This window comes from Seriola dumerili, unplaced genomic scaffold, assembly GCF_002260705.1.
Source record: "Seriola dumerili isolate Sdu_G_001 unplaced genomic scaffold, Sdu_1.0 BDQW01000322.1, whole genome shotgun sequence".
NCBI lineage: Eukaryota > Metazoa > Chordata > Actinopteri > Carangiformes > Carangidae > Seriola > Seriola dumerili.
The window spans coordinates 2,976,105-2,988,413 of NW_019174577.1; the positions used below are offsets into that span (position 1 = coordinate 2,976,105).

Here is a 12,309-nt window from a genome sequence, read left to right on the forward strand (position 1 = left end):
TCCTTTGTCCAAAGCTAGCCCAGCCTTAAACAGGAGCTGTCCAGCGTTAGCAGGGTGAGTAGCTAACGGTAGCTAGCGACCCCCCCTAAAAAAAAATTTAAGCTGTATATAAGTGATGCACTTTGCCGCCGTTAGCGAGGTAGAAGAGTCGGTGTCTTGTCTGGGTGATGCAAGACCATTCGGCTGTGCCTGTCCCGACCCCGTATTTACAGTGACTGTGATCAGGAAACCACAATCAGTGCTGGTTCCTCACTGGCTAAGCTAGCTAATTCTTCAAAAGCTGTCCGTCAAAATGATTCATCGCTTTTGCGAGCTTTCCGCCTCAACGCACCAGCGGCAGCGGCAGCGATGCGAGCTAAACGCGGGTAAATTAATAACGTTATGAACACAGCGGTGTTTAGGATGAAGCTAGCTGGCGGATGGTAATGGTTTCTTCCTTCGTCTTCTGCTGGCCCTTCAAAGCTTTCAGTTTGCGCTCCTCAGCCAGCTGCGACTGTACTGATGAGAAAGTAAGATGAAAAAAAACAGTCTAATTCTCAGAAATAACAAAATGTCTGCGGGTTCGTCTCAACTGAATCCCAGTGGCAACAAATAATCTGTGTTGTCGCCCATACGGTAAAAAAACAACAACTTCAAATTGAAATTTTCCCAGACTCTGAACGTTTATCCCTTGAACAGTGCAGTCCTGGAGAAACAGAGTGAGGTTGTTAGTGTTGGTGAAGCCAGAAAGTCAGTCCATTCCTGGAGCTGGTAGGTAGGCACGACGCTGCTTAGCTGAACGCCCCACACAGAAACACGGCGGGTAGATGAGCGGTGAGCGCCGCGGTGCCGCGCAGATCTACACACCGCATATCTACCCCGTCAGCCGGCTGATGTCTGAGCTGCTAGCGCCTCCTGTGGACAGGTCACCGCACAGCCTCACAGTCAGAGGAGGAGTGCACTGGCAGCCATAACTTCACCCCAGCCTCCTCTTATCTCACAGAAACCACGTCCCATAAAGACATTAAAGTAATCCCACTAATACGAGCCCCTTTTCACAGTTTATGGCTGTAGAAGACTACGGTCAGCTCTGTCAAAATGATTGTGAGAACCTTTAGACAAAACTACATGCTGCTCTGTAAAAAAGTCTAACTAAAGCACAGTTGCAGACTGTTTGTGTTTTTTTAGTTTGCCAGTTAGAAGTATTTATCAGCACCTGCATCAGTCGTATCCGTATTTGGTCTGAGCAAGGATTTTAGACAAATTGGTAACTACACCCAAACTTTGGACTGGCCACCTACCAAATTGCATTTTATTTATTTATTGAGTATTAAAAGTCACTTTAATCAATATCTTTATAATATATCATTACAATAACAATGTAGCAAATGACAAAGTGACACTATAGATGATGATGATTATTCATTTAACTGTTGGACTATATTTGCTATAAATTTAATTACCATACATTATGGGCCAAATGTTTTTTGTTTCAAAGTCTTCTCTGTGCTACCAGGTATGAAATTCATTTCAATCATGTTGTAAGATATTTAGCATTAAAATGTTATCAGAATAAGGTTTTAAAAACAAACACATGTAATATGTGTATAATTGTAGAAATAAACTCCCCTTATGTCACGATATCCCCCCAATTCCTAGAAATATCACCAAGGACATGATTTCAGTGTCTTCAGGGCTAAAGGTGTAGTTGTTGATGCAGTTTTACATATTTTGCCATGATGCTGAAGATGGCTGAATATACATTTTTGTATAATACACCTGTAATTTGCACAAAAATGATCCTGCTTGTATGGAGCTCTGTTGGTCATTTCATCTTGCTTTGAAAACTCTTTTACAAATTAGAGCCAGATCTCTTACAAAAACCTGACAAATGCTATTTGGAGTTAACCTAATGTGACCCATCTTTAAAGTAATACATTTTTTTTTGAGAATTGAGTTGCTCCAGAGTCTAAATTCATTTCCATTAAATGTAGTACCAAGGCAAACCAGCAGCTCATTGAAAGGTAAGAAAAACAGTTATGCTCTGAAAAATTTTGGCAGCAATATGAAGTATACATGCTTTCTATTAATGGGCATAAAAGGTGGTATGGACCATTAATCACAATCTGTAAGAAAACTATTCCACTCCAAAGGAAATGTACAAGGATGCAATGAGAGAGTATAGGAACATATTTTATTCCAATTTAAAACATTTAAAGGAGAAGGCTATGAAAATCATTTTCATGTTTGAATGAGGTTCAGGCAACAGTGGTTGAAATGAAACATACAAAAGAGAAATATGGCTAAAATACTGTAAATCAATAACCATTAGAACCCTTTTCATGAGGGTGTTGCATGAATACAGTATCTCACCCACCCACTCCCTCCCCAACCTGACAAACACATGCAGTTAAAATGACATTTATCTTAAAAACAGCAGTTCATTATTAATCTTAAATATAGAATAAAATTGTCCTTTCTTTCGTTAATTAATCACATACTTAGTGTTTATTTGTTTTAAAAACTGGACCATGAAATTCACAGGCCCTCTGATTTTTCACAACATTGGCACTTGTTAAGAGTCTGGCTTTACAAAGAAAGGGGATTGGCACACTCATTGTACATAATTTACATTTGGTATACTTAAAAAAAGAAGAAAAAAATCAAACAAAAATACATTACTTTCAATTTGTACACCACTACACAAAGTTTATTTTAACTCTTTTAAAAAAGTCATCTTAAGTGGTCCTAAATACACGTGTTAAGGTGTGTCAACCTTACAAAAGAAAAAAAAAAAAAGATGCAAAGATAGCTTTTAATATCACTGATGTCCATCCTTCTAACCAGAATGGATCTCAAGCATAAGCAATAGCCATCAAAAGTGTACACACACAGACAGACAGACAGACAGACAGACAGACAGACAGACAGACAGACAGACAGACAGACAGACAGACACACACACACACACACACACACAGCTTAGAGTACCAACGAGCGCGCTTGAATGGACATCTAAGTTGCATGAATGCAGGCCCATTGCAGTGGTGCAGTTTCAGTGCCTTCGACCCAGGGAAAGAATACACAGTCCAATCAAGTAAGGGGGGAAAAAAACAGAGTGGAGAATGGCGGACATGTAAACACACAGCATATTCACTCACTTGTTATTATAACCACCAAAATATTATAATGGCCATTTCAGTACCTTCACTTGGCGAGTGTTTCAATAAATACATTAATACTGAGGCTTCACACACAAGCTTCATTTGAAAAAACAAAACCATTCTGTAAAAGTGGATTAACAAAAGTTTAAATAATTTTACCACAGATTTGGGTCAAGTTACTACAAACGTTTAATTTTTTATATCTTTTCTTTTGCGGATTGATTTTGCTTGGCACAGTGTTTTGTACTAGATTGTCGTACAAACTTTCTCCAACTTGCATTCTATGGAGATAAAGTGAATACACTACAGATCAATGGAAAGGATTTTATATAACTGACCCAGCTCTGCTCTGGCTCTAATCACTGGTAGTGTAGCCATGTGACTTTTTCTGTGTGGATTCTGGTGCTGTTATAACCAGACAAGGCATGAAGTCCAAAAATATTGTTAGAAAGTGAAAACTGATGCAACAAAGTTTTTATAGAAGTGCGTCATCATGCCGACTCTGGTCCTGGAGCAGTCACCTTCATTTTGTTCATCATCCTCACTGTAGCCCATTCAAGTTAATTCGCCAGACAATAAATCATCTACATGAGAATAAAGTTTAAGGGGCCACACATCTGCTCTTAAGGTGGTCAGCTACAGTTCAGGGGAATGGACTGTGCTCCCTGAAAGCCAAGCTGAGAGTTTTTAAAAAACACACGATAGTGTTACCGTGTTTTCCCAGCAGTGAAGCAGAACACAATATTCCTTTCAAAACTCAGATAAAGTCTGTCGGATAGTTTATTCATTCACATCAAAATACATGAGCTCCTAATTTCAAACTGAAGTGTGCTGAATTGTGGCACCAACAATATTAACCTCTGCTAGCGTGTGAGTGTGCAAAGCTTCACCCTAAAAATGGGAAAAACTGCTCAAGGAAAGGCTTTTAAATGTTGGCTGAAGCACCAAAGATAAACCCTTTACCAATACAAGCTGAATAAACAAGATCAGAGCCAGACTAAACTTGCTTTGACAAAGCCAGAGCCTTTTAACACCTTTCAACTTATAAAAAAAATGTGGCACTTAGCATAATTATGCATGTCCCTCCTTCATTAAGTGTTTCATAATAAACCAAGTCTATATGTACAAGACAACAGCTTTACCAACACAATGTACACATGTGCAAGAGTTGCAAGGATTACTCTCACAGGGTACATCTAGATAAAATCAAGGCTAAGCAGGTAGAACACACGTATGTTCTATAGAAAATTCACAAGAAAATTTGATGTGTTAACCTTTTGGCAAACAATTAAAGATAAGTGATCATTTTTTTTATGTTCATCCGACCCAGTTTATTAAATGTGCACAAAAAGTCAAAATGTCCCAGCACTCCCTTTTTTTCTGACTCCAACACGGGGGAATGCCAAAGTCAATCGTGGAAACACTACCAATGAAAAGATAAGCCAAATATGCAGAAATACATAGCAGAAATGATTGTAAAGCCAAGAAGATCAGCACACAAGTCATGAGACGAGCAAAAAGGATGTTTAGGTGCGATAACTCGGACACTAAAAATCTAAAAATGTTCTTTTGCACCTTGGGAAACCCCGCTTCTTTTGACATTAGCCATTCTCCTTCTCTAAAAGGCAAAAAGAAAGCGAACAAAGAGCCAAACAGCCACCAGACTTCCCTCGGGAATATCATGTAGGCTTCTGCAGACTGCTGCATTCCTCCCTCACTTAACCTGCGGCCATCACCCTCAAAAGGATGTCGACACACTCCCCTCCCACCCCTCGTTGATTAATTTCACCTTTTGCTCTATGCCATCCACAGAGACCTTTCATTTCTACCAAAGCTGCTAGTAGTAGCCCTTGTGATGAAAAAGTTATGAAAACTTACCTGAATTACATTGTGAAGACAAAAATAGCCATCTATCAACTTTCAGCTTAATGGAATATTTAAACAACTATCAGGCAAGAGACACGATATGGGATTGGTACCAGAGCCAACACATATCCTTCGAAATTACAAAAAAAAAAAAAAAATGCAAGCATCCTTGAACAGTAAATATTTAACAACTAAGTTTTTGTCTGTTTTCATTTTCCTATTTGCATAAAGCACAAACCTGACATGTTTTTCCATTGTCAAGCATTTCAAAACAGAACTGCCACAACTAAATACATGAATTATCATTAGAAAGATAGACCACTTGTCCATAAAATAGTTTTGATATTTTACAGCAGTATAAAATCTCCTCCCATCTCCTTGGTTGGAAAAATTTTGCGCTGAAACTAGGGAGGAAGTCTCATTTACTGTGTCAACAATATGTAGATCTGATTGATAAATTAGACATACAAAAAAAAAAAAAAAAAAGAGATTACAGAGAGAAGAAATTTGGATGATCAAGACCAACGTGAAGCTAACTGGCAGCGCAAAAGCTTTATTTCATCTACAACTGACTATTGCACCGTACTAATCTGGTATCATCATTCACACGTTGTGCACAGGAAGATTATTCTCACCATCGAAGGAAACAAAGAAAATAAATCACAGTACCAATACATGTGTGTTTCAGACAACTGTCCACATAAAAGAAATGCCACACAAAGTGAGTTGTTATGCCATCAACATCTGAATGATCTACCATGAGAGAAAATTCGCACTTACTTTTGGCAATACCAGTTCCCAAATATGTTTTGTTAGTATCTGAACCACTTAAGGGATGAACAGGATATTGGCAACGTAATTATATTTACACAACAAACGTATGTGTTTTGAATTTGGCGAAGTTGATATAAAATATGTGAATACTACAAGTGTTGTCTCTTAATTTTTTGTTTCACGATGTATGTTAGCAGTTTAAAATGAGGGGCAGTGTATAAGGAACATGTTGTGACTCTTTCCGGAGCGTTGCATTTCTTTGTGTAATCATCTTCAATTTTAACTGGAGAACAATAGTAACCATGTAATTAATATAGTAATTAATATTTAAAGTCTACAGAGAACTTAATAGTCATCTCTGTCTAGCCCTCACTCTGTGTGAGCAGCATGAAAACTTTATTTACATTCAACAGAGCTCCTGTGCTCTGGTTTGGGGTAAGGTTAGCAAATAAAAATGCACAATTCAAGACCCACGGGGAACCAAGTACCTCACTGCACACCAGCACTGCCTGATAATATATTTCTATCATCATCATTAGTTACCCTTTGCAGATGAGCACAGTCCAAGATCTGCAGCCTGGCCTCATTCTGTAGTGTATAGCATGCATGAGTTAAATAGGAAGAAGGGGAGAGAGCCCTTTGTCCGTGAAAACTTACTCTACCCAGAGAAGGCCCTCTACCCACCTCGTACACACAAGCACTGGTGATAAAGTAGTGGAAAGAAAGAAAAAATGTGCGCCACGCCAAGGGCTGAAAGAGAACCAAAAAGTGCCCTGGAGCAGACCAAAGCCCCAAATAGAGGGGGACAAATGGAGGGAGTGTTTGAGTGTGTTTCATGTGTGTTTGTGCAAGAAAAGCAATTAATAGAACCACAAAACAAATTATTTAAAAAAAAAAAAAAAAAAAAAAAAAAAAAAAAAGGGCAAACCAACAACTGAGGGGCTGAATGAAGGACAGAACATGGCTATTGTTGGTCAGATAAAGTGTTAAGCAATGCTTATTTCTTTGAGCAGCAGCATGTTCCATGCAGATGTGTGTTTCTACAAATGGACTCTGCATTGTGTGTGTGTGTGTGTGTGTGTGTGTGTGTGTGTGTGTGTGTGTGTGTGTGTGTGTGTGTGTGTGTGTGTGGGGCTGCAGGTCTCTTGCTTGCTATCTCTCTCTCCCTCTCTCCCTCTCTTTCCGTTTCTCCTTCACACCAGGTTGTACTCTTTGAGGTTGAGCTGCAGGATGGTGTCTTTGACCGCTGCAAAGACGAAACGGATGTTCTCCGTGTCGGTGGCGCATGTGAAATGGGAGTAGATGATCTTGTCACTGTCTGGGTTCAAGTCCACAAACATCTTCAAGATGAACTCTCGACCCGCCTGAGCGTCTCGCTGGGGACCTAGGAGAAGAATAGACCACTACTTTTAGCTTTTACGGGGCATCGTATTAGCATCATTGAGCCTTTATTGTTGTTTAGTGTCAAATTAACATTATGTAATTGTAATTGCATTTCCCAGTACGGGTTCAAATATGAGCATCCTTATGATTAAACAGGAAAAAAAATTCTTCTGGATGACGTGTGCTGATTCTAGATATGACTATGATGAAGGGGTGAGTAGGTATTGCTTTTATTTTATATGGTCGAAAGCCAAAAAGAAGAACTGAGAACTGCTGTGTTCAGTCACACTTCAAGCTGAATGTCAGGTTACATTGTAGTACAACATTATAACCAGAAGATGTCGCTCTACAAGCAAAAATATAAGTGACAGGACCTTGCATAGATAAAGTTAGAGATTGAGAGTGAAAAAAGTGTGTGTGCAGATGTTGATGCTGACAGTGTTGGGACACAGCCACTTTCAATGTTATGACAAAAACCAGCAAGCTTAATCTTGAAAATGGCATAGGGCCATTAAAAAAAAAAAAAAAAAAGGGTCTGTCTGGGGACAAGAACAAACAAAGAAAAACATGCAAAGAAAACACAGCCACAGCATTAGAGCCAGGGTTTGACCGATGTCTCAACTTCTCACCTGTATGGATAATTAAATTGAATTCACTTCTGAGACTCAGCTAACAGCACGGTCCTATAATACACAACTATTCAGGGACATGGAGACTACATGAAATCTATAATGCTATTAAGAGCTATTAATGAACTAAAGATTAAAAAAAATAATCAAGGATAATCAAATTACCGTCAAACTCTGGGAAGTAGTCAACCAAGTGAGAATACATGATCTTCTCCTCCAGCAGGTCCTTCTTGTTGAGGAAGAGGATGACAGAGGAGTTTTGGAACCAGGGATATGTGATGATGGTCCTGAACAGAGCTTTACTCTCCTCCATACGATTCTGACACGGGCCGAGGAGGACAGGGGTAGGGACAAGAAAAGAAACACAAGGTTAGATTACATTCAGAATACAAGACTTTTCAAATTCTGCGTGCTTCACTCTTCATTGTAAATGCAATTATTAAAACAGGGGTTTTATTATTTCATGTACAGAATATATATTAATATTCATATTACATAACTTATTACAAGGTGTGCATTTGATTTCAAGGATAACTTCTAAAGAACTCTGGGCTAACACTCAATTAGCAGCCTCAAAACTGAGGAGTGTTTTGTGTGTCTGTGTTTGGTGCACGTCTGCCAGTTACATTACTGGTGCTGAGTCTATGAATGCAAAAATGTTGCAGGCATAACCTTGACTTTGTTTGCTGTCTATCTGTATCTGTATTAGATGAAACTTTGCAGATGCAGCTGAATAGAGCTAATAACAGAACAAGCAGAGCCTGAGTGATTTCCACTAAAACTTAACCATGGGCCGTTTTTTGGTCGACTTCTGTTTTGGGTGGAGGGGCACGGGGGTCTTTGAATTGCTGCCATACTAGAAGTTCATTAAAAAATAAACAAGCAACAATCCAGACAGCAGCAAAAATACAACCAGGGATAATAAAAATGCAGCCAAGTGAAACCAACATTGAGTTTCTCTTCAAAGACAAATGCCAACCAAAACAAAAAAGCAGCTAAACCTGCTTTTATATGATACTTTACTTTATCTTATTATTGGTTGCTTACATTGCTAGCATCACTTAGCTGTGATCAATCAATAGCCAGTTAGTAAAGCTAACATGCTCATTTTTTCATTTAAACCTTCATAGGGCATAGGGGGAAAAAAAAAAATATATATATATAAATAAATAAATAAATAAAAATAAAACTCAGGTTATATCAGATACTGTGTTTTTACGTTTGTCAGACAAAGTGCTTTTTTGACACACAAACATTAGCTTAGTGATGGATATAACTGAATGGCATGGTGTGGCAGCTGGAATACAGCATTGTGGTGAATACATGGTGTTGCAGTAACAGAAGAGAAACCAAGACTCAAGAATCACATGACACGTTTCCCTTTATGTTAACTGCTCCAGTCCTGTTCCTAATGTAAGATTTGTTGCTTCAACAAAACTGTCCAGCAAACATAAAAAGTGAAACAAGTGGAGTTGGAAGCCTGGTAAACTACTTAAAGCTGAGAACTGCTGTTAAACATGACGCTTCTTCCTCTTCCTGATTTAAACTCCTTGCCAGCATCACTCCTGCGGTTTCGTCTTGGCAAGTTGTAATATCATCCTGGCCAGACTTGACCCGCTGAAATCAAAGATGTTTGAAAACAATCTCATCAGGCTCTGACTGGTCAAAGTCTTGGTCTTGAGCCTGTCACCACGAAAGGATAATCTCAGCAGACTGTGAAGCCTGAACGGTGACTAGCCTTGTCTCAGCCATCAACCGTTAAGAAACAGAGTTTAACAATGGTGTCATATGTTATATGTGTGACCATATACACATCACAAGCATGAAAAGCAAATAAATGACAACCTGAAAAGAATGAAAACATATTCCTGTCCTTGTGTGTTCAATAAGGCATCGCACCTGAGCAGGCCCAGTGCAGATGAGGTACAGTATATGCGTGTGTAATCAACAAACTGAGTGGACAAATATCAACCCTGGTAAAATGTCGACTATGAAGCTGTAGTGATGTACAGCAGATACAGTGAGTCAAGCTGGCAGCTGGGCCTGGTTTATGAAACCCAGTTATGACCAGGTCAGAGAAAGGGTTTGTTGTCAGGAGAGGAGCAGAGGGCATGCAGGGGCTGATCTCATTAGCTCTATTAGCGATAATTCTATCTCAACAGTCAGAGGAGACAGAGCCGACGACATGGGCAAACAAAGTATCTGTGGAGTAAACTGAAAGAGGACCTCTATTCTGATTGTTGTGAGAGACTCTTCGATACATTACTGTGTGTTTGTGTTTGCAGGGGCAGCATCAGTGGTGCTGACCTACTGATTTGCTCTAATAAAAAATGTTTTTTTAGTGACTGTGATATTTAGTCGTTCACTAGAATACAGAAATTGTAAAATTACATTTTCATTGCATAAAAGTTGCCGTTAACCACAAACCGGCAGGACAGCTGAGGTTGTATTCCTTTATTTCTATTTGGAGATGTGTTTACCGGCCACCTGATGAATTCAAGGCTAACATTCACTTTTCTTTTAGCTCTGTTTTGGTCTCTCAACTCTTGATGGAAATATCAGGCTCTTTAGAAAGTAAATGCTCCACTACGTTCACCAACTACTTACTAACTTTGCCTTCGTGCTTGGCAGGTAGCATTAAGTGAGTTTATTGTAGGTTGCTTTATTGCTGAATACAGCTGCTTTCAACTGTTTAACTGTGAACGTGTCCAGGCGAATCAAGTTTGAATATCCAGTTTCAGCAGGAAGAAATTCAGCACGCTGTTCAAGAAGGTGAATACATCTAGACTTGAAGCCTTGGTATGAATGTGCTGAATGTTGTGTACGCACTCAACAATTCTGAAATCACAGTTATTTCCGTGTCTCTGTCTCACCTCATTGTCTGACTCCACCAGGACCTGGTCGTACTCACTGAGCGCCACCAGGAACATGATGGAAGTGACGTTCTCAAAGCAGTGGATCCACTTCCTCCTCTCTGACCTCTGACCCCCAACATCCACCATCCTGATTGGAACATGATGAGATGAGATGGAGGGCCGCCAAACGGTTGGCCAAAAAGAATCACATAAAAAGACAAGAAAGAGAAATTACAATTAGCACTTAATCAATTTAGAAGTTAAGTTAAAAGATGAGCATGCATTTTAATCATCATAACAAAGATTTAACTTTTGCTAAATCTTTGGAACTAACATGGGTGTCAAACAAATTAAACTTGAACCACAGAATATCATGTAAAAATGTCCCAAATCTAAATCAAACATTACATTTAATTTTAATTGTTTTAAAGTTTGCAACAGAGCCACTACAGAGGAAACCCTGAAGTGATTCATACAGGAACAAGCCAAGGATCTGAGTCACTTCAGTACAGAAGAGTGATTTTCCAGAAGAAAATTTATCAGTGCAAAGACACACTCACTTTGCAAAAATTTCACTTAAATTTCTTTATTTTCAGTTACACTAAGCTTCCAGTCGTGGCCAGTCAATATATTTTCAGGGCAATTGTGGTCTGACAGACAGAAGATTACTTCAATATAATATCTAAAGAGTCTAGTGTAGTTCAAGCCAAACACCCTTTTTGCACTGAGAATATAAAAGAGAAAAAACGTGAACAGAGAATCTGCAGCGTGAATCACAGAGAGGACAGAGCAAAGCTTCCCTTAGGTGAACCAAAATAACTACAAGGAAGTGTATGTGTGTGTACAAACAATGCCATCCTTCTCTCCCCTCTACTCAAAGCAGATGCTGGAGAGTCCACGTAAGAGATAAAGTAAATCTGCTAAATATTACCATGTTTAGAAGTGCCAATAAAAGGTTTCTAAATGTGAGGGATTAATAAGTGGAGCAATAGATAAAGGTTGGAGGAGGACAAAAGGAATGGTTGGAGGAAAAAGGAATGTAAAAGAGTTGGGAAATGAGGGAAGAAGCACTGAAGAATGCAAGAAAATAAAACAAAGGCTTGTAAGGCATGCTATACAGGTTTGATTCTGTGGCTAAAGACCTTGATCAACTGAGTTTTATCCTTGAATTACTAAAACAAGCGCATGGACATTAATGATATTAAATTGGTTGATTGGTTTATCCATTTAAACTAATTAAACTGCGACAGAAAATAAAAATAAAGAAACTGAAAAAATTCTGACTACTCATCAGTTATGTGAGTTTAAGTTTCAATTCCACAGATAACTTCACTAAGTACTCAATATCACTCTACAACTACACAGTGGAAGTTTGATCACACGTCACAAAGGTGAACTCAGTCAGTAAGTCTGCCAGAAGGAGGGAAGGCATTGATAAATGGAGTCCTCTAGAAGAGCCGGCCTAAAATAAAACTCCTTCACATCAGACGACCTCCTTTTTTTCCTCTAGCAAGGATGAGTGACCTACTTAGTACGATAAGCTCTCCTATGCTGGATAAGCCAAGTGAAATGACATTTTCTGTGACTTCAAAAGCCAATTAAAAGAGAAGGAAGCAAGCCTAATGGAGATGTTTGTCTATGAAAGGCTTCCTTGTTGCG

At 39.0% G+C, this 12,309-nt stretch overlaps 1 protein-coding gene across 4 annotated transcripts in view; it reads right to left on the reverse strand.

Annotated features, from left to right (window-relative positions):
• Nucleotides 1–6,962: 6,962 nt before the first annotated feature.
• Nucleotides 6,963–12,309, reverse strand: part of LOC111232198 (guanine nucleotide-binding protein G(q) subunit alpha) — a 28,023-nt gene continuing 22,676 nt past the window's right edge. For all 4 annotated transcript variants that reach the window (XM_022759600.1, XM_022759598.1, XM_022759599.1 and 1 more), the window contains 3 exons: nt 10,669–10,798; nt 7,961–8,114; nt 6,963–7,167 (listed from right to left, as the gene is read on the reverse strand). In XM_022759600.1, the coding sequence (XP_022615321.1) occupies nt 6,977–7,167; nt 7,961–8,114; nt 10,669–10,798 (475 nt within the window). In that variant the 3' untranslated portion in view covers nt 6,963–6,976. The remainder of the gene's footprint in view (nt 7,168–7,960; nt 8,115–10,668; nt 10,799–12,309) is intronic.